A 21,925-nucleotide genomic window follows, 5' to 3' on the forward strand; every position below is an offset into this window, starting at 1 on the left:
ATTTGTTATTTTGTTTTTGAGTTTTAATATTTTTTATCTGCCAAATGAAAAGAGATATCGAGTTTATTCCAACGGCACAATGTGGCACAAATTACTACCTATCAACCAAAAAAAATTGGGTTTATTTCGGGAAAAATGCGGGGCTAGTATAATTTTGTTTTTATTTTTTTTTCTTAATTGTTATTGAAGTTATCAATCTCGCATTTGCGGCACAAGTCAGCACAAATGTAGCACAATACGGCACAATAAAAAAAAACTAAAAATTTAAAAAGTGCGGGGCTATCAAAAATTTTGTATTTTTTAATTTTCTCGAGTACGCTTTGAGTTACAGAGTTGCAGTTTGCGGCACAATACAGCACAAACGTAGTACAATGTAGCACAATTATTAAAAATACAGAATTCAAAAAGTGCGGAGCCAACTTCACACACGTTTTTTACTCTGTTTTTGGCTTTAGAAAAAAATTCTGACGTGTAGGGGCAAAACTGAGGTCATATTTGGTTTCAGCAGGCGAAAATACATGGGAATACCATGGTCTAGTCCATGGCGCAGACAACTTTTTTTTATTTGTGGGCTTGTGTTATTTTTATCGCTATCAAATACGCGTGGATCAGATGAGAATGTATTAATATGTATTAAGAATGTATCTGAATAATTCATTGAAATAATAATTTTGCTCGTAAAAAAAGAGATTTTGCGTCATGGCGATTATATCTGTGATAATTACCTGAATTGAAAGACATTTTATGCGCTTACTGATGCTTACAGCATTTGTAAGTAAAGCCGGGAGGAAATGACCGAGCCAAACGCAAATTCTATGTAGTATTTTATGTTGGACGTAAACTATAAAGGGAAAATATATGGCATCAAGGGGTACATCTTATTTGTGTCGACAAATGCATTACGGGATTCATTTTAAGTAGGTCCATCGATTGGTGACACGAAATTATAAATTAATGTATCCTTGCCTCTCCTACAAAGTAAAATTATTTAAACATAATTATGTTGTACATTATACTTCTTTACATATCAGAGTCATTTATAATCATATGCTGATGTTTTGTGATTATGGTAATACCTAATATTGTAAACTAATATATTTAAATACACATATTCGCCCGAGTGTATCATGCTATTTAAAAATATGCTTTCCTTCCCACAAACTATAGTATTTTGGAATAGTTTTATTATATAATATTTTTCTAATATTCAGGTAAATGATAATAGCAACTGAATACTAATTCTTTTGCTATTTCGATATGTTACCTTTCATATTTAGGTAATTGTTATATCTTCATGATGTTAGTTTGTAACAAGCATTAAGAAATAATATATATAATGTATAATAGGTCATTAAAAATTATGTTTAAAAGATAATCTAAACAATTTATAAAGTTAAACCATTATCATGCCATTAACTGATGTTCTAATCTGATGTTCTAAAAAATAATAGAAGTAAAATTTTATATAAATTAGATGTTGGTTAAATATCTCATCATACCTGATTATAGACGTTCCACGCACTAGCGATCAAAGCACTTACCGTGAAATTGATGGGCACTATATTTGCCTTAACATCGGGATTACAAGAAAGAAATCTTGTGATACCAAGTACCGAAGACACCGTGACATCTTGTGGCCCATACATATTATCTATATCCATCCGACAAGTGGTTGCTCGGCGCTAAATAAAACTGAAAGAAATCTTAATTATTTCTGGTTATGTAGATTCGCGAGAATCAAACTTATTGTTAGCTAAACACGACATACACACACACACACACACACACACACACACACACACACATCCGCGATTGTTTATTATTATTTTACAATTATAGAATTTTATAGCACATAATTATGCAAATCAATTGAAAATAATAAAATATAAATATTATTTAATAAATTCTTTAGCAAAAAAAATTGCTATTTTTTATAATTATTCTGTTACCTATTTCAGGTCGAAATATTCCTACTGGCAAATTTCCGCTTTCGTCTCTGAGAAGTCGTTCCGCAATCGCTTTCGTGAATGTATATGTATTCGGCCATTGTGAACTGATTCTACCCAAACGATAGATTATCTTTTTTTATTAATATACATTTAATTATTTTATTATATTAAGCATCACAAAAAATTATCTAGATATTTTATCCTCAATTATGTTCTCGTGTAAGTTACGTGTGAACGTGATAAAGTTTTTGTGATTAATAGGATATGAGTAGAACCGCTCTTCGATATGTTTCCTCACATGGCAGTTCGCATAAGCTGTTGACACGTGAATAAATGACTGCAAGATAAACATTAAGCGTAATTTATGTTTCTCTTTTAAAATTAGTAAAAATGCAAAATATAAATAATGTTTGCCAATTATTATTACTAGAACACATATTAGATAAAAGAAATTACTTTTAAATTTAGCATGTGCTTAGCAAATTTTAAGATGGTAGCGGTAGCATTAACGTTTATTATCGTAGAAGTTTTGATGTTCTCGATGAACCGTACATTTGCTGCCACGTGAAAAATTATGGACACCTATAATAAATATACATGCTTTAAGTAAGAAAGATATTTAAAAAAAGGTGCACAATTTATTTCTAATTGCATCGATAATTATAATTAAATATATGTAAAATGTAATGCTTTTATAAATATATATATATGCAATACATTATTTATTGTATTAGAATGTAGTAGTATAGACAATTTAATGATATTGATAATCTGAATTACCTGATTTATCAGTATGTTCTTGTCATTTTCTGACAATCCGAAGTCTTCTGTATATCAAGATCGCCTTAATCGCCTATGATAGGTACGATTTTTTTGCGGAAATTGGGTATTTTTTTTTACTCGGTTAAAAAGCTATGGATTACAAATTTGAATAACGATCATTTACAAATATACATCACGTTCCGATATTGTTTCCGAGATACTCACAGGTTTCTCAAACATTTCATAATTCTACTTAAAATTTATTTTCATTGTAATTTAGAATAATGATAATTAATTCAATTTAGTTCGGTAAACATATTTTCTCGTAACACCCGTTAAAATCTTGCAGACAAAGAAATTTTATTGAAATTTGAATAAAAGAAATAGACATTAATAACTTGTATTTGCTACTGTATTGCATAAATCGCATGATTACATAAACATCACAAAGTTTACTTATAATGATTTATACCTTCTCAGAAAAAACTTCCGATAAGACAAAAAATATACTTGACATGTTTAATCTTATCACAACCTGAAGTAGTATAAAAATAAAACGATATTGAGATTAACCCTTAACTAGGAGTTAGGACACGTCCGCGATCGAACGTTATCTGCACACGGAGTGTTGTACACCCCACACACTTTGAACGTTGGGTACGGCGAAATGGAGGCTCCAATAGGCTTGAAAAAATCAAGTACATACATTAAACACTGGAAAATGATACCCATTAGCCTAAACTATGAAATTTTTAGTCTTGAAATAAATGTGTTATGAAAAATGGCTTGTTTTGCTAAAAAAATCATATCTCAGTCAAAAATAAATATTTTTTGATAAAAATTTAACACGATGTTCTTGAGATAGAGTACTTAACGAAAAAAATTATGATTGTAGTGGGTATTTATAAAAAGGTATTTATTTTCATGATCGCCTATGCCTCTTTTCCTGAATTAAAATCTTGATTTTTATAAGAAAACTCATTTTTATTTGATGTTTAAGTCAGGGATAATTAATTTTACTGTAAGATGCCTAAACTTGACGATGAAATTCGTTTTTGGGTGTTTGACACCCCGCGTGCTAGTTAAGGGTTAAATCAATAATTCCTATTCTCTTCTCTCTTAAACTTATATATTTTTGCGTTTAGACTGAATCATTTTCACGTAATGTTATAACTCGCGATGTTAGTGCCACAATAATATTTGACGCGAGACCGATGTGTGCTACTGTCTTTTGTCGACGTCAATAAAACGTGATACGCTATATTGATCGAGAACAAAGCATAAGTGTTTACATCTACGTCGTAGTCGAGGACATAACGTAAGGCAGATAAGTAAAAACGTAAGTCATGAAAAGCTATACAATAGCCTTTTACGCATTACGTTTTTCTTTGCCTTAATTAATATCTATGCTACGACAGACGTCTCGTTCTTTGTCATCAGCCATACGCGAGTAACATGTTCGTGCCTGTGATGGATCTGATTATTTCTTGCGGCGGATCTGATCTATGAATAAAAAGGTTACCAAATAATATCTGTGTTTTTGCTCATAAAAACCTTTACTTTTTATTCTATCACAAAAAGGAACTTGAAAGAATAAATAAGATTCCTGACAATCTCCACAAATTCTTTTTTTGCAAGAGTAAAATAAGATTTCCTTCAGATCCGTTGTTGAATCAAGAATATTGTGAGATTGTCATAAACTATCTAAATCTTTCTAGAAAGTTATAAAAGGATAATATCAAGATTATTTTATTATAGACTTAAGAAAAGAGAGAGTGTAAAAGTGGCCGTTTTGTGCCCTGATGAAAACCTGTGAAACATTTTTTTCCACCTTATTATTTGACATTGAAATAAGAAGGAAATAATGGTCATTTACCCAGGAAACCACGGGAAATATTTTAAAATCTATATAATAAATGTGTTTAAAACGTCTGTTAAAATAATTTTGTTACGTTATATGCAGTTTGTCAAAATATTAATGTTGTAGCAACAGCCGGAAAAGTTGTTTTTTAAAGTGTAAAACTCGAACGTTGTTATTTCCATGCCAACGAGCCGGTCACTCGAATACTTCACGTAACGCTTAGAGGGCCTCTAGTAACGCTCGCTCGACCTCCCTTCACTCCTCGACATCTCGCATCACGTGATATTTTTAACATAATTAATATAACATAAATATTAAATTAATATGCAATAAATGTTAAGTACAAGTTTTTTCTAATCATTATTGCAAATAAATAATTAATTTAAAATTTGTATTAAATTAATGTCAAATAAGTGTTAAATAAATGTTTCCTCAAATCATTATTGCAAATGAATAATTAATGTAACATAAATATTAAATTAATATTGAATAAGTGTTAAATACATGTTTTTTCAAATAATTATTGCAAATGAATAATTAATGTAAAATAAATGTTAAATTAATGTCGAATTAATGTTAAATTAATGTTTCTTCAAATCATTATTGCAAATAAATTATTAATGTAAAACAAATATTAAATAAACATTAAATAAATATTTTCTTTAAATCATTATTTTAAATAAATAATTAATTTAAAATAGATATTTAATGAACATTAAATAAATATTATTTTTACAATAAATTGTACAATGTATAATTAATAAAAAATAAATATAAAAAATAAACATTTAAAAAACGTCTGCTAATTGGGATGTGCATCACGATTTCGAAATTATTTATGCAGATATTGTTATGTAGATATTTATGCAATCTGTTTTTACGTCATTATTTTTTGTTAAGTATAAGCTATTAGCTATTAGCTATTAGCTTATACTTAACAAAAATTAATGACGTAAAAACAGATTGCATAAATATCTACATAACAATTAAAGCTATAGCCTATATAAGAACACGAAGACAAAGTCTGTGACTATTCAATAAACAATCGCGTTCAACCGAATATAGCATTTTCAGTGAAATCGATAGTGAGTGAATTCCAATAGAAATAGTCAATCGCATATTGTTGACGTCGTGGATAAAGAAGCACTATAAAATGTGGTTCTTTAATGAAATGTGTATGAGCAAAGCACGTCTTGACGGCAAAACTGTTGTGATAACAGGAGCAAGTAGTGGTATCGGCAAGGAGACTGCCAGAGATTTATATACAAGAGGTGATTTTACTGAAATAATAATTTAAATTATCTTAAATTTTAAACTTAAGTAGATATTATATAGGATTAATAAAATATAAATTTTTGTTATTCGTTAAGAGATAACAGTGCCAAATGTCATTGTTATACAACCATACTGTTATCTAACAATACTTCATGAAAACACTATATTCATATTTCTTTACTAGAATATTAAGTTTTTTTCAATTATCTTTTATTAGAATTAAACAGGCAATAAGAGCCAAGCGTGATTACAATCACTAAAATTTATTATATGTCAATAGTGTCAATTACAAAATTACGTACGTTTTGACCCTTTTTTTGGGTCATCCTCAGCGCGTTGTCTACACATTACATAGTACTAAATCTAAATAGGGCCTTTCTTTTCCTTTTCCGTAAGCCTATTCGACGAATCAATTCCTCCTAATAGTCCTTTGGGCAGATGCACACTCCGAAGCCTTCCCAGGTATCTTAGTGTGTGATTTCCTGGTTTGAGCGCCAGGAAATTCGTTTGCAGATAATCAGTCATGATTCGATGGAAAAGATACCTATACAGATACTCAGAGTGACAACTACCCCAGGACTGTATGCATACAACATGTTATGCGATGCGTAACACTACTTACAGATAGTGCAGTCATTCGTCACATCGCAGTTATTCTCCTTGCACGACTATCCGTGACAGCAAAGGAACGGACTGTGTCTCGTCAACGCTTAGACGAACAATGACACAACCGCTCTTACAATATCATTGCTGTATAGTCGCGGACAGAACGCGGACAGAAAGGTTGTCCGAAAGGTTGTCCGACTTTAAGCCGTATTCATAGTATGAATACGGGTGTATAAGTCGGACAACCTTTCTGTCCACGAGTACATGGAAGGGGAAATATGACGAACAAGAACAACAATGTTTTTATATTTTTGCAAGACCTTCAATAACATTTATATACATTTCAGGCAAATTCTCCGTGTCCGTTTGCAAATTTATACCGTTCGTTTGTTTTTTGATGTAAATCATTTCAGATATTAATCTTTTATTTAGAAACCGTTCCCTATCTAAGATCTTCACATTATTCCAAATAAAATCGTGATTACATTCAACCCTATGGTCCGTCACCACTGAATGACAACTACCATTCCTCCTTATGTGAGATTCATGCTCTTTTATTCTCGTATGCAGTTGTCTACCGGTCTGTCCAACATAGGATGCATCACAGTTTTTACAGTTAATTTGGTATACTACGTTCCTAGCTGACGAATTAGGAAGAACATCCTTATGTACTTTAATGAATTTATTTAATTTGTTTGTGCTCACGTACGATAGCTTTAATTCAAGATCTCTCGTGATATTTCTGTATTTTTCTGTTAATGTGGGGACATATCCCAGGTAGCAAACACAAGTCATTTTGACGTCAAATACTAGTCGTGTTTGTACAAATGACGTCAAATGACCAAAAAGCGACTATGTCTTTAAAAATGACATTATACTGACGTTATTCCATAACGTCATTATAACGTCTATTTTTAGTCATTTTTGGTCTATGACATCGGCGACTAATAATGGACGTTTATAAGACGTCATTTCTTAGACCATCTAAAAACGTCATTTTAAAGACGTCTTAAAGTCGTCCAAATAAGGTCTTTTTGTAATATAACTATTTTTACTTCTTAATATTGTATAATAAAGTAATAATAAAATAAAAACCACAAAATTAACTACAATATGTGTTTGTTTCGCAACTTTATGATTGAAGTGGCGAATTTATGGTATAAGTGGATGTAGTTGCGTGTGATTATAGTTTTATGATAACTATTTCATGCAGTGTTATAGCTATCAAGAAGATTATCATTACAAGATTTTTGAACACTTTAATGTACCTGTTATAGACAAGTACAGTTAATAAGGAAGCATCAGGGTGAGAAGATCGTCACTGTCCACTCCCAGTAAGCAAAAAACCATTATTACAATGTTATTGCAACGATATTCTAGAACTTGTAATGTTGTTAAATATGTAGTTCTTAATGTTGTATAGAACATCATTATGAACATACTTTGACCACGATTCCGAAATTTCAGTAATGTTGAAATGGGAGTGCCATAACGTTGCAAATAACATTGCGTTAAGGTTTTTCTATCATTCCTGTAATGTTTTTGAGATAAAAATTTAAACGTACTATCAACTTTATTACAATATTATATTAAGATTACCGTAATGTTAATTCTAACATTTATTTAAAGTTCTTATTGATGTTTTATTTCTATTACAGGCAACATGTTTTCAATAAATATGCAATAGTAATAAAATATCTCAATATTTATTATCTAATTATTATTTAGATTGCTTTTTTATAGACCAGGCTTGGACAACTTTGAGCTCCAGAACCACGACACTTCTTTTCTATCCACGGAAAGTAGGGGAGTGTCGTGGCTCCGGAGCTCGAAGTTGCCCAGGCCTGTTATATACCAATCTGCATTAGGGAATAATTCACTAATTATCATAAAAAAGTTTTATTTATATAAAAATAATATATACCATATATTACAGTTTTCAGTTTATCACAATAATATCTTTGGTGAAGATCACTGATCCTAGCGTAAGGTTTTGGGATAAAACTCATCTTTCAAATAAAAAAATTTGTTACTATAATAATCACTCGCGCGGAGCCACGCAAGTAAGATAATATATTTATCACTTCCTGAAAAATAAAAGTAGAATTAAATTAGTGAAAAAGCTACTTATAAATTATAACGCGGCAAACTATAATAATTTTATTTTATAGAGAGTATATACCGAAATACATTACATTACCTTTTTAATGTTTTTTTTTCCTTACGGACGTTTGCGAATCTGAACCACTCCATTACAAAGTGTTGAAAATCTTTTTCTGTATTCCGAGGGAATATTGCTCTAAAAACTTCTGAAATAAGAAAAATTCAATACAGTTTATTGTTAGATGAAAGAAATAAATAATGTTAATTTAACGGCAATTAAAACTTATGATAATTATTGAAATAACACAAAAGTTTCCGGAATAGTTTACATATATACTAAATCGATCAAAAATATTAGTTTATGGATATATATATTTTTCTTTTATTTTGTAAGAATTTTTAACGTGTATGTGTGTCCTGCTTTTTAACGATGATTGCTACAAAAAATAAGGAGACAATTTTAATAAATTCTGAGACATAAAAAATAGCATTTAATACTGCAAGTAATATATACATTTCTTAAAAAATTACTTATTTTTAATGCTCAGAATTGTGTGTGTGTGTGTGTGTGTGTGTGTGTGTGTGTGTGTGTGTGTGTGTGTGTGTGTGTGTGTGTGTGTGTGTGTGTGTGTGTGTGTGCGCGTATCTCCAATTTTATAATTATTTTTTTGGCCAGTTCATGAACACATGGAGGCTAAGTCATCAGAAAATGTAGCCCTCAAACTTCTAATAAAATTCTTTTCATGTTTCCCTCCAATTAACATAACCTTGTTCACCTGAAAAATTTATACTTGTAATTCTATATAATGCAGTTTATTATTATAAATTGCAAGGAAAATAATTCAGAAGACTTTTAAAATATAATAACACACATATTATAGGATATTATAGAACATATTAAAGGACATATATTATAGATATAAGTTTGTAAGATTAAGAGTCAGAGTAACCATTTTTGGTTTTGAACGCATTGAGTGCTCCTCCTCAAGATTCTATTTGATCGTTTTATACATAAAATATACAGTTGAATACATTATGGAGATTAATACAAATACATTTTGATTTTTGAAGGACATACCATATTTGAAAACTTTACCGACAAAATTCTACCTTCTTTTAGAAAGTTTACATATATCGTATTGGTTGCATAGAATTACAAATGCTTTTACATAATAAAAATAGGTGTAAATCAATTAGAGCATTTGCTCAATATATTACAAAAATGATTTAAAAATTTCAAAGCTTAAAAATATATGAAAAGTTTGCAAGAAGATTTTTATATATAAATAAAGTTTTCTGCTAAATATGGTAAAACAAAGCAACACACATTTATATATAGAAGATCCATATATGCATAAAAGACTTGAACAATGTAGTATGAATGCGTTAGTACTTATTTGATATGACGTTTGGATGATTTTGTCTGTATGTTACGCCACAATCAAAATAACTATAAACATAGTAGATACAGATAATGCGCAATTACTATCTTTGCCGAGATCTTTGCTATAGGCACTACATTGAAAATAATACCAAAAAATCGGTAAAAATTACAAGTCCTGGTGATCTCTTTGTCGACTCTGATGGCGCAGAATAATCGAGTTTATTTTTTCCAACTGATTTATTACGATGAAAGATAATACAATAGGTCGCTGTTTTGCACGTTCAACGGAAAATAACGAAAAGTCTTGCAAGAAGAAGGCGGAAGCAACGTCCGGAAACATAAAAATATATAGAAGTGAAAGTCTCATGCTAGTGATTTATATTTCCACCAATCGTAAAAGGTTAATCTATATAGCGTGCGCGTATCATGTAAGACATAGAATAAGTTTGTAACTCTGAGTTTAGAACATAAACAGACTCTAAATTGCAAATATTATATTTACTACTCTTGGAGAGAAAGGGAGAAAAAGGGAGAGAGAGAGGGAGGGAGAGAAGATATCTCTTACAGTCTTTTCTCTTAATTCTTAAATTTTCAAAGTCTGCAGATTTTATTGTGTAAATTTATATCTACTACGATTATGTAACTATTATACTAACCGGGAATGTTATTTGTAAATGTTTATAGAATTAATTATAATTGTGATAAGCAGCTTTACTTACAACTTGCATGAAAGCTTCTTGATCAGTTTTTAGCATATCTTCAAATTGTCAATGGAAGATAAAGGGATGAGATATTGTCCAATCTTTGTATCTTGTACAATACTTTCCTTAGAATATTGCTCAGCCTCGCGGCCCGAGTACATCAAGAATATGTTCGATCCTTATTAATACTTTGGTATATTTTTTTTCTTCTGCAAATTTCTCTCTTATATAGGTCGAAAAATAGATCTTGAATCACCAGCTACCTATTTACAGCACATTAGATAATTGCAGGGTTCTTATCATTAATATGCAAGATTTAGAATATAATAATTACTTACCCATATAAAAATGTTGTATACAATTAAAAGCGCTCGACAGCGCACAAGCGCACAAGCACAAACGTACGTATATATGACACACTCACACATCATACGTATATGTAAGATAATGCGACTACAGTCTCCAGAACTATTACTGCTTCCGATTGGCTGTCGCAACAAGCGTGCGTTTGCTCATGATCTCGACGCACTCAAACAGCTGAAAATAATCGGCAGTAAATTGCAAGAAAATAGCAAATAATTCCACTATATAGTTTCTACCGATACCCAAAGAACGTTATTTGTAGTTAACCTAAATTATAGGTTATATAGATCATCATATCAGCTACTATTCATAGCACATATGGTTAATTGAGTTCTTATTATTAATATACAACTTTTAGAATATAATAGTTACTTATATATAAATATACTGTAAATAAAGAGCACTCCGCACTGCTCGATCCACACATGTGTATACGCACTCACGCATCGTACGTAAATGTACGCATCATGGCTGTCGCGATGAGCGTTGGGCACAATATAAAACAATAACATTCTAACAACAGAAAATTAATATACTACCAACGTTATTTCCAAGTCCAAATTACAAGGAATTTTGAACTGTTGCATTAATCTCAAATAAATGTCAGAGTAACATTTGAAAAATATTTTCTGTAACGTTTTTAAAATATTTTAACAACATTCAGAAAAATCATATTACGAAATAATATTTTTTAAATATGTGTATAATATTATTCAAAAACGTTTAAAAAATACACATAAAGTCAATATTTTTAAACGTTAATTTAATGTTCCTTGCTTACTGGGCTGGATCATCGAAGTCAAGCGACTCGGGCGCGGTACTGTACTAGGATAGGTGACCGCCTTGAGAGCGGATATACGCACATAGCATGTAACGAAACAGTTAAAAAAGCTTTTTTTATCTTAGATAAAGAAAAAGAACATTTTTTGATAAACGTTTATCAAGTAAACATTTTAAAATTTTAATTTCATAAAAAACATTTCTGGAAACCGGTATGTTGTACAATGGACCTATTTTTTCCGTCAATAAGACGTCAGAAAATGACGTCAAAATAACGTATCCGCGATGACGTCAATTGTCTGTGACATTAGACCGTCATTTTAACGTCATTATGCCGCCAGTTAGTGACGTCAGGAATGGTTAGTAAAGGACCAAAATTTGACGTCAAAATGACTTGTGTTTGCTACCTGGGATGGTATCACAAAAAATGGACCCCTATTAACCGTCTTTTCCCTTGCATTTACATGGAGGTTTGCAAAAAGATACCTCAGGCGTTCGTACATGACTTTAAAAATAAAATCTAACGGGTAGCAATTTTTTATTAAAATACGAACTATTGATTCCAAGTTTTTTTGTTGAAATTCAGGGTGTGACAATCTAAAGACTCTGTCCGTAAGGCTAATGACCGTGCCTTTTTTCTGGCAAAGAGCATGTTGTGATAAGAAGTTCAAATATCTCCCAGAAAATGTGGACTTATGAAACCAATCAAATATCAATGTTTAATTCTAATATTTGATATACTGAGCTTTTATACAGTATCAATTATCTTTGTTTCACTCATAAATCTATAAAATTTTTTATGACTCTACAATTAAAAAGTATACTAGCTCTTAAACACATTTGTATAAATAACGTATGCATTTAGGCGCTAGAGTAATTCTGGCTTGTAGAAATATGGAAAAGACAAATGAAGCAGTTGAAGATATAAAGAGCAACCCACCTTCATGGTAAATATATAAACTTAGATATATCATAAGAAAAGCAATTAAATTTAAATTTTTTTATGATGGAGAAAATGACGATGTGGTCTGTAAATCAATGGTTACTTTTAGGATGAAAAAGGATAAATATAAAAATAATGTGGGTGAGCTTGCGATTTATTTTCTGGATCTACGCAGTTTTAAAAGCGTGAAAGATTGTGCTAAGAATTTGCTGACAAACGAAGCAGCTATTCACATACTCATAAATAATGCCGGTATGGCTGCTGCGTCTCCGTACGAGAAGACAGAAGATGGAATTGAGACGACATTACAAGTCAACCATCTTGGCCATTTTCTTTTGACACTTTTGTTACTACCAAAAATGCAATCGTCTTCTCCCAGTTGCAGAATAATCAATGTCTCATCAATTGCATATATTTGTATGTAAAGTGATTATGGTGACTTTAGAAATAAACTAAAATGTCTTTTGTACATACCCGGCTTTTGTTTGAAGTACAACTATAACAAAATCATTCTATTATAGTTGCTGACATAGATTTCGATGACATTAATCTGGAGAGATCTTATGCACTATTTAAAAGTTATGCACGAAGCAAACTAGCAAACATTCTGTTCACTAAGGAGCTCGTTGATCGATTGAGAAGTATGCCATCATGCAAAAAAGACGTTATCAATTAGAATAGGTTACATTTATTCAATAGTGGCTTATTAATATTTAACAATTATTAATTAATTGTTTACGGTTTGTTATACGTAATAAAGAAAAATCCACACAAGATAGACTTTAGTTGTACAAAATATAGTTGTAAATAGTTATACAGAGTATAAAAAGTTAAGCAAGTTTTGATTTTCAGAGGCAAATATTCACGGAATAAATGTGTACTGTGTACATCCTGGTATTATACCGACTGAAGTATTATGGAATGTTAATAATGCAGTATTACCAAATTTTTGTTTTACTTTGGGACGATTGTTTTTTAAAAATGTTGAACAAGGAGCGCAAACTACAATATATTGTTCCGTGGACGAAAAGACGGCTAATGAGAGCGGTCTTTATTACTCGTAAGAATATACTACATACTATACAAACTTACTTTTATACAGAATATTACATAATAACATTGCATTGTTTTATATATATATATATATATATATATATATATATATATATATATATATATATAGAGACTGCGGCGTTGCTACTACATATCTGAAGGCAAATAATCGTCAGTACGCCGAAAAATTGTGGAATGTATCCTGTCGTCTTTTGCATCTGGAACTAGAAGAAGATTTTACCACGTTTTTAGAAACCGTTTCACGTCAAATGCTTTAATAAAATTTCTTTAGTCTTAAGAGAATATCATGAAAATTTTTACTAAATAATGTTTTATGTTTTTATTTTTAACAAATAAAGTGTTAATAAAACAATTGCAAATAAAAAATATAGATTTATATTTGTTTAAAGTTGAAAGAGAAAGAGAGAGAGAGATTGTGTTATCCTTTTTGCGGCCATCAGTGGCGATTGTAATATGATAGGTCAAGCCGCGCATTCTACGAAGGCCTTTGAAAAGGCGCGCAAGCGGCGCCGACAACGTTGCGTCCCAGGCGGCGAGGCGCACGTGTACCGCGCATGCTTGAGCATGTTAGGAGGGGCGCGCAGCCCGGGCGAGCGAGCATTCGTTACTCAGATCTCGTGCACGATACATCGTGCGTTGTAGCTAAGTTCGATATATAATTGCGTCATCCTTTGAGAATCGAGTCGTTAAGTTGTGATCTGCCTCTACTTGTGTCGTAGTAAATTAATTACTTCGAATATCTTAATCAACGAAAGATACTGTTACGTCAGGACCCCGGAATTTAGGTACATTGGTTCGACGGATAGCGAAGGAAAGGGTATCCGAGGGAGGGGGTAAAGGAAGACGTAACGAGATCTCTATGGTATCTCGGGTTCACGCTGAAAGGGCGCGTGCCTCGAGTCGAATGCACCTTTCGGAAAACTCTAGTCGTGGGTCAACGTCCAGAAGGGACGCTATTACGCCTACTGAGAGTTTTCGTGCACTCGCGGTCCTGTTTTCGGTCAAGGATAATATCCCTATTACCGGGGATCGGACCTTGTGCGATTTAGAGAGGTAGTGAGGGGCGAGGTTTTATTTATAAATGAGTAAACATTGAGTTTATTTTAATCAAATAATTACAACATTTATTGTAAAGGAATAGAACAAATATTATTACAAATTAAAGAATCATTATTGTAATATACGTTGTATATAATAATTCGTGGAAGTGTGGTGTGTGGGCGTGTGTGTTGACATTTGTCCTGGTACAAATTCGGAAGATCGGGGAGGATTTTTATAAAGATAGATACTCTGCTCGTCAACGATACATTTGGTGAGTAGATTGGGAAGAATAAGTGCTGACTATGTATGTGAGTAAAAACGAGGGTTCAAATTTGGTAACATAGTTATTGGAATAAAATATTTAAATTTATAAATTTATGATTACGTAAAAGGCTATGATTACGATACGATGATTGGTTAACGGATAGTTATAAATTTATACATTCATATACTATTTCTATAGTAGGGGATGGGGAACGCGGGGAGGATTCCTCGAGTACTTCGATACTCGAGTCGGAAAAGGAGGGAGAGGGTGATCTGTCACGATAAAGGGTGGTGGAACTAGAGGGGGAAGGAATTCCGTCGAAAGGAACAGGGGAGAAGTTGCAGGGTGATCTCTCCCGGAACTCCGCGAGTTCCTCGGAAGGAACTGGAGAGTAGGAAGGTTCAAAAAGGGGGGAAGATTCTGGGGTATCGGGGAACACCCGATACGCAAGGGAACAACGGGCAGATGAGGGAGATCGGGAAGAGGGAGAATCGGGGATAGCGAGTTCGATATGCGGAGACTGTTCGCGTCTTAGAAATGAGGCTAAGAGCTGTTGCTCCACTATGCGGGCGCGCCTGTTCCGAAATAGCCGATTTCGGATAGTTATCCCCAAAAACTTGCGGCGGTGAATTTTTGACTTCACTAAAATTATTTTGTGATTTTGATTTCGAAAAAAGAGGGAGATTTAAAGACGATTTTATACTTATATATAAATATATATACGTGTTCTCAAGTATGGTATTCACACATATATATATGTATACTGTAGGGATGTATATAGATAACCGAGAGGGTATCTCGGACTTACTGTTGACGGTTGTGATTGGGGAATCTCTGAGGTGACTGGGCCGGATTCTTCCGGAAGTAGGTTCGGCTCGGTTCTGTGATGTGTCTTGACGCGCACAGAATCGACTCGCGACCCGACAGAAATCTAGTTTCACTTGAGGAATACAGCTGGATGATAGTTGACAAGTACGGCTGGTAAATATAATTTTAAGACGTCTCGGACTGGATCAGAAGTGCCTCCAACTGCACAAAGTCGCGATTTTTATAGGAAGGTTCGAAGGATGGAAGGGGTGGATTTCGTGTGGGATGTGTCTGGTTTTCGTTTAAAGGATTTCTGGTTGGCGGGATGTTTCTAATTGTTATTTAAGGAAATTCTTATTGGGCGAGATGTTTCTTGCCCAAGAGGTAGATTTGAGTTTACGCCTATCCTAAAAAGCTAGAGACGGTTATCGATTTTTCTAGTTTTCCATTGGTAACCCCCCTCTTAAGGCCCCACTGTCTTATTGGGGGTGTAACCCATCGGTTCTTTTCAGTGACGCATTTGTTTTTCGGCTATCGCCGATTTCTCTTTTATTAGGGTTCCTTACTTATCTCGCGACCCCGTTTCTATGCTGACAGACGATCCATACTTCTCAATTTTAAGTGTAGTTTTATTGCAAACAGAAACTTCCGCCACGTCCTCTTAAGATTTCTAAAAGCACGTATTAGGTTTCGTTTCTGTTTGTCGGAACATAGCACGGCCAGTTTTGAGTGAGTCGCGAGATGTAATACAGATCCCCATCATCCCTCGTCTGAAGTTAAGGCTCCTTTCTGCGCGTCGTGTCGCCGGATTTATAGTTATGGGCCTTACGAGGTTGACGAGAATCTGGTCACCATATCCCCCGTCTGTTAGTAATTTATTATCTGAGAGGGTGCTTTTAGTTGCCCAAGCAAATGGGTAGTTTGATCATAAAAAAAAGAAATGCGAGGAGATCTAACCTCACCCCGATCGATAACCGTCCGTACTTGGCTTGTTTATTCTAATCTTAGGGCTATCTTAGCCGCATAAGAATTCCCGCGAAAAAGGGATATCGTAGAGTCCGCTGGACGTAACAATACGTTAAACTGCGATCGTCACCGAGAGGAATCCAGGGATATCCGTCCCGGCAAGCCAGGCCGGCACGTGGAACGAAGGAAGGAAGCCATTTTCAGGAACGTTCGAGACACCGTCTTTTTGATTTGATCATTGCAATTTCCAACCAGAACTGTAATCAAATCCGCAATTATAAGGTACCGCCTTTAATTTGTACGAGAGAGACAGTTAGACTCCCGTCTAACATTACAAAGAATCCCCGATTCTTTTACATTAGATCCCGTCTAATGCTTTACAAGGAATCCCCGATTAATTAATCTTTCATTAAGCTTACATATCCAGTTAAATCGTAACACTGAGCTCAGTCTAAAGTAAAGTAAATAATTAATCGTTCGGTTGCAACCATTTTCGTGACAAGTAAAAAGAAAAACTTTATTTCTTCTTTGTGCGATTGTTTCTTTCTCATTGACCAGATAATATCTCTTATAGTTTATTACGTTAATCTGCGAACATTGTGTACTTTTATTTGTATTACATATGAAATGAGAATACGTTCATTGCAAATTATATTAATCGTTTCTTGCGTTGTGATAAAACTATCGAGTGACTAATTCCGTGCGTTGCTATAAACTTTATTTCTCATTAACTTGATAATTATTCTACTAAGTATTTTGCGAATTCTGAATTATTGAATGTTATGTTCATACTAAAGTGAATTAATGTGTCAATCGAAAACCAAAGGCCAACCCCAGTAAAACAGGAACGTGGAATCCACGTTTCTTTCATGTGGACCAGCGACGTAGAATTCACGTAGACAATCGAGTGGATCATCTGCTTAAAAACGGTAGTCGGATCCACGTGGATGAGATCATCGATTCGACGTGGAATTTACGTGAAAGTTTCACGTCTTAATATTTTGGCGAGTACTGGGCAGTACTGGATTACTGGTAGTAATTTATTACACAGAGACTACTGGTGCATAGTATTGAATTATACTCACCCAAAAAAAACCTCTTAATACTAGAGGACACTGATTTCCGATATTCACCCGGCATAAAAAAATTAGTTTAATCGAAATTTTATTACTATTTTATAACTAAATTTGTTTTTTAAGATGCAGTCTATGATTATAAATATTTTCTCGAATTTAAAAACACATATAAAAACACACTTACCTTGGTGAGATTTGAACTCGGGACCTCTGGATCGTGAGCCAACTGCCTTACGTGGTAGACTACTTCTTAATTTGATGTAAGTGTTATATATAGTCTACATATGTCATAACCAGCGCAAATATATAATTTTTTAAAAATCATCTTAAGAAACAAATTCAGTTTAAAAACTGATTATTATTATAACACATAACTTTTGTATTTTTACGACATAATAAAATTCTTTAATTTTAAAATGTCTTACTATCATTTTCATTAATTATTCATTAAAACGTTCCATTTAGCTATATTAATTGCGATTGACAACATCAATGTCTCCTGAGATTGATAAATTATCTGTCAGTAGAACAGTGAAAATATCTACGCAAAATCTACATTGATACTACGCGGATGAGATACTTTGATTTTATCGATGGAAAAGAAACGTTGAATCCACGCGGATAAGGTACTTCGATTTTGGCAATGAAAAAGAAACGGTGAATCCACGCGGATAAGGTACTTCGATTTTGGCGATGGAAAAGAAACGTTGAATCCACGCGGATAAGGTACTTCGATTTTGGCGATGGATAAGAAACGTTGAATCTACGTGGATAAGGTACTTCGATTTTAGCGATAGAAAAGAAACGTTGAATCCACGCGAATAAGGTTTTTCGATTTTGACGATGAAAAAGAAACGTTGAATCTACGTGGATAACTCGTGGATGAATCTCCATCCACGTATTACGTAGATTCGACGCAGATGCGACGTACCTGTTTTACTGGGGTATGAATATGAGAAATTGAGAAATTCTTATACTTTATTTTCTTTTACTGAATACATGATTTTGCTGAAAATGAGTTATTCGTTCGAGAACAAACTGTCTATATATGGTAAATCGTAAAAGGCTAATGAAAATTAATTATTATTAAGAATTCAAAGATTGATACATTATTTCATTTTCTATTTCAATTATGTTTAAAGTGAATTTTGTATTCTGATTGATTTGCTTTACTAATTGAACAGTCCTTTCTTGATATTACGTGATCTGTTTTATTTTGACTACGTCAATAGAAATTATGAGCTTACATATTATAAATATTTCCTTGATAATGAACCTGATTACATAACAAAGAAATGCATCAGTGAATGCAATTTTATTTTGTCATAAATAAAAGGAAAGGACTGTACTACAATAACTATTGATTTGTTTCTTTTATGTGTTTTATACATTTATTGTATTTTCATTGTATTTTATATAATCTATGTAATAATTTGTTCACGAATACTGGGAAGGTTTTCGGGCAGTTTCCCTTCTCCTATGCAACAAATGTTGGTATTCTTTGTATAGTTCTGCCCAATCGAGCCATTTCAAATTACATAAATTACTAAACGCAATCTCTCTCTCAATAAACGGATTCTTTATTATTTGTTCCTTCCTCATCTAATTCTAGAGTTCAGGCTTGTGCGCGAGCTTGTGCAAACAATATTAAATATTTTATTATTTAATTCATATGCCTTAAATTCAAAAATCGAAAACTATGAAAAATGTCCAGATAATTCCTAATAATGGACAGATCGTTTTTTTTTCCTTCCAAGAAGTGAAACATTCTCGTTCTTTTATTATCTCTTATTATTATATAAAGTTGTTCCATTGTATAGTATTTATCATTTGTCATTGCATTAATTATTTGACATTGCTATGATAAGGATCAATAAATTAAATAAATTGTATGACTTTTAATTTTGACGCACAAATTGAAAGTGTCGTTAATATTTTGCAAAAGCATGAAAGAATTATGTAAAATACAGCATATCAAGTTGTTTATATAAATTACATCATATTATAATATATTATGATTTTATCGTTTAAGAATTATATTTACAGTATTTGATCTATAAATACGCTTCTATTTCTTTGTGATTTTTGTAATAATTATTGTCGAAGGATATTGTTAGTCCTGACTTTGATAATCTTTTATGAAAAGCCTGCTTAGATAGATCTTTTACTTGATCACGCGATTTTCTTTCTTCGATTCTTGTCACGAAAACAAAATGAATGAAAACCGATGCAAAATGGTGATGACCATATTAAAAGTCAAAACGTTTGTTCTTACTATACTAATTTATAATACACTAGATTTTAAGTCCACGTCACGCGCGGAAGTATATCATATAGTTCGATATATCAATGCCTATATTATTATCAATTAAATAGAAAATTAATAGCGAATCAACTCAAGCATTCCTAGCTCTGTTTGCTAGCCCCGTTCTTTCAATTTGTTATTAATAAATCATTTTCAATTAAATATTGTATTGTAATCTAGTTTATAAGCTTATCATGTAACATAATAAATCTTAAATAATCAAGAAACATTAGCTTTTCTGGATGTAATTCGGGAAAATAATACTTATTGATAAATTAGCATGATTCTTTGCGGAATTTTTTTGTGGCACTTTTTTTTCACTCGATCATAAAGATGTCGATCCCACTTAGTCTAGACTTAGTCTTAGTATTGGTCTCCTAAGTCTATGGTAGATCCGGATAGTAATTAATGTATCACATTTCAATTTCTTGAACTCTTTTAAATAATTATAAACAATAATATTTGAGCGTGCGTCCTAAGCGTCCTGAGTCCTGAGCGTGCTTGTATTCCGTAACTATACATATACCCACAATTATCGGTATCATTAACAGTGTCGGCTTTTATATAATATGAGAAACCTGCGCAACGACTTATCGACATGGACAATTGTCGGTAGGTGGTTACGGAATACGGACCTTATTGATATATGTATAAGTACAAGTTATATATACCTATATATAAAAGTAAAAATAAGTTTTTTTTATTTATTGAAAATGCAGATATGGCACATGATACATAAAAATAAAATAAAATAAGTTATTAAATTAAATTAAATTAAATTAAATCAAAACCGGTTTTCCTAAATTAACAATTTACATTAATAGAATCTATTCGTTTAATTTATGTAACAATGGACTTTAATCTACACGTAGGATTGCAATTTCTTCAATTTATTCTCAAGGCCTATAATTATGAAGATATTCAGCAACTGGCAATGAGATAACATGTTTTTTTGTTTTTATAAAGATAATTATGTAAAAGACCTATTGCGTTTAAGAACAGATTTAATACGTTTTTCTTTTGCTTTGTAATGTTTTTCCACTTCTTCTTTCTTCCCTCCTTGATAAAAAAAAGTCATAAAAACGCGTGAAGTGGGTGGGAATCGTGCTTATTGTTGCTTTTTTCCGCGTATATGTGATTGGCAGTCGATGATAGTGTCGATAATGTCGATGCCCACTCTGCATGTAATATTTCAGAAACATTTCTGCAAAATTCTATTTGAAATATTACACCTTTCATCAATATTTCAGAAATATTTCACGACTGTTTCTGCAACATTTCTGCAATGTTTCAATCGGCACAATTATTTCAAATGCAACTTTGCTGAAAGATTTCGGCAATATTTCGGTAATATTACTGAAATATTTCTGAAATATATCTACAAAATATTGCAGAAACACTTCAGAGATATTTCAAATACATTGACAAAACGAGGTGCCACATAAGTTTAAGACTTTCCATGCGTGGAAAGCTCACGCATGTATTTTGGAGGCACACTATGTGTCTAGTTTAATAATAGTGGAGCCCCCCCGCAGGGAGGCGGAACCTACTGCCTTCACGCATACACTTTTCACGCGAACCGAGATTCACCGCCACCTCCCCCCGCTTTCGGGGGAGGTGCGGTAGCCCCTCTCTCGCTTACGTGTGTACTGTTTATACTTTAT

General features: G+C 32.5%; 1 protein-coding gene and 3 long non-coding RNA genes across 6 annotated transcripts; 2 read left to right on the top strand and 2 right to left on the bottom strand.

Annotated features, from left to right (window-relative positions):
- Positions 1–27: 27 nt before the first annotated feature.
- Positions 28–5,002, bottom strand: LOC139820605 (uncharacterized). Its single transcript, XR_011734037.1, has 4 exons — positions 2,730–5,002; positions 2,406–2,531; positions 1,950–2,286; positions 28–1,692 (listed from the first exon to the last, which is right to left on the bottom strand). It is a non-coding gene; the product is annotated as an uncharacterized lncRNA (long non-coding RNA).
- A 589-nt stretch (positions 5,003–5,591) lies between these two features.
- On the top strand, positions 5,592–14,181 carry LOC139820319 (retinol dehydrogenase 12-like). Of its 2 annotated transcripts, none has more exons than XM_071790486.1 (6): positions 5,592–5,843; positions 12,650–12,731; positions 12,837–13,144; positions 13,249–13,368; positions 13,580–13,787; positions 13,942–14,181. In XM_071790486.1, the coding sequence occupies exons 1-6, from the start codon at positions 5,726–5,728 to the stop codon at positions 14,006–14,008; spliced, it is 903 nt and encodes a 300-aa protein (XP_071646587.1). In that variant the 5' UTR covers positions 5,592–5,725; the 3' UTR covers positions 14,009–14,181. The 2 variants fall into 2 exon arrangements, with proteins under 2 accessions (XP_071646587.1, XP_071646586.1); XM_071790485.1 differs by having other exon boundaries at positions 5,593–5,843; positions 13,911–14,181.
- On the top strand, positions 6,466–8,150 carry LOC139820321 (uncharacterized). Its single transcript, XR_011733943.1, has 2 exons — positions 6,466–6,604; positions 6,715–8,150. It is a non-coding gene; the product is annotated as an uncharacterized lncRNA (long non-coding RNA).
- LOC139820320 (uncharacterized) lies at positions 8,337–12,098 on the bottom strand. 2 transcript variants are annotated; one of them, XR_011733942.1, is made up of 4 exons: positions 10,980–12,098; positions 10,090–10,904; positions 8,654–9,332; positions 8,337–8,540 (listed from the first exon to the last, which is right to left on the bottom strand). It is a non-coding gene; the product is annotated as an uncharacterized lncRNA (long non-coding RNA). The 2 variants fall into 2 exon arrangements; XR_011733941.1 differs by having other exon boundaries at positions 8,654–10,904.
- Positions 14,182–21,925: the final 7,744 nt, after the last annotated feature.

The sequence above is a fragment of the Temnothorax longispinosus genome, chromosome 10 (genome assembly GCF_030848805.1).
Source record: "Temnothorax longispinosus isolate EJ_2023e chromosome 10, Tlon_JGU_v1, whole genome shotgun sequence".
NCBI lineage: Eukaryota > Metazoa > Arthropoda > Insecta > Hymenoptera > Formicidae > Temnothorax > Temnothorax longispinosus.

What these genes read in the sequence shown, in the direction of transcription:
- LOC139820319 (XM_071790485.1), top strand. Translation starts at nt 5,726, where the DNA reads ATGTGGTTCTTTAATGAAATGTGTATGAGCAAAGCACGTCTTGACGGC. An exon ending in CAGAGATTTATATACAAGAG is followed by an intron (nt 5,844 to 12,649) that starts GTGATTTTACTG and finishes GTATGCATTTAG; the next exon opens with GCGCTAGAGTAATTCTGGCT. An exon ending in GCTCGTTGATCGATTGAGAA is followed by an intron (nt 13,369 to 13,579) that starts GTATGCCATCAT and finishes TTTGATTTTCAG; the next exon opens with AGGCAAATATTCACGGAATA.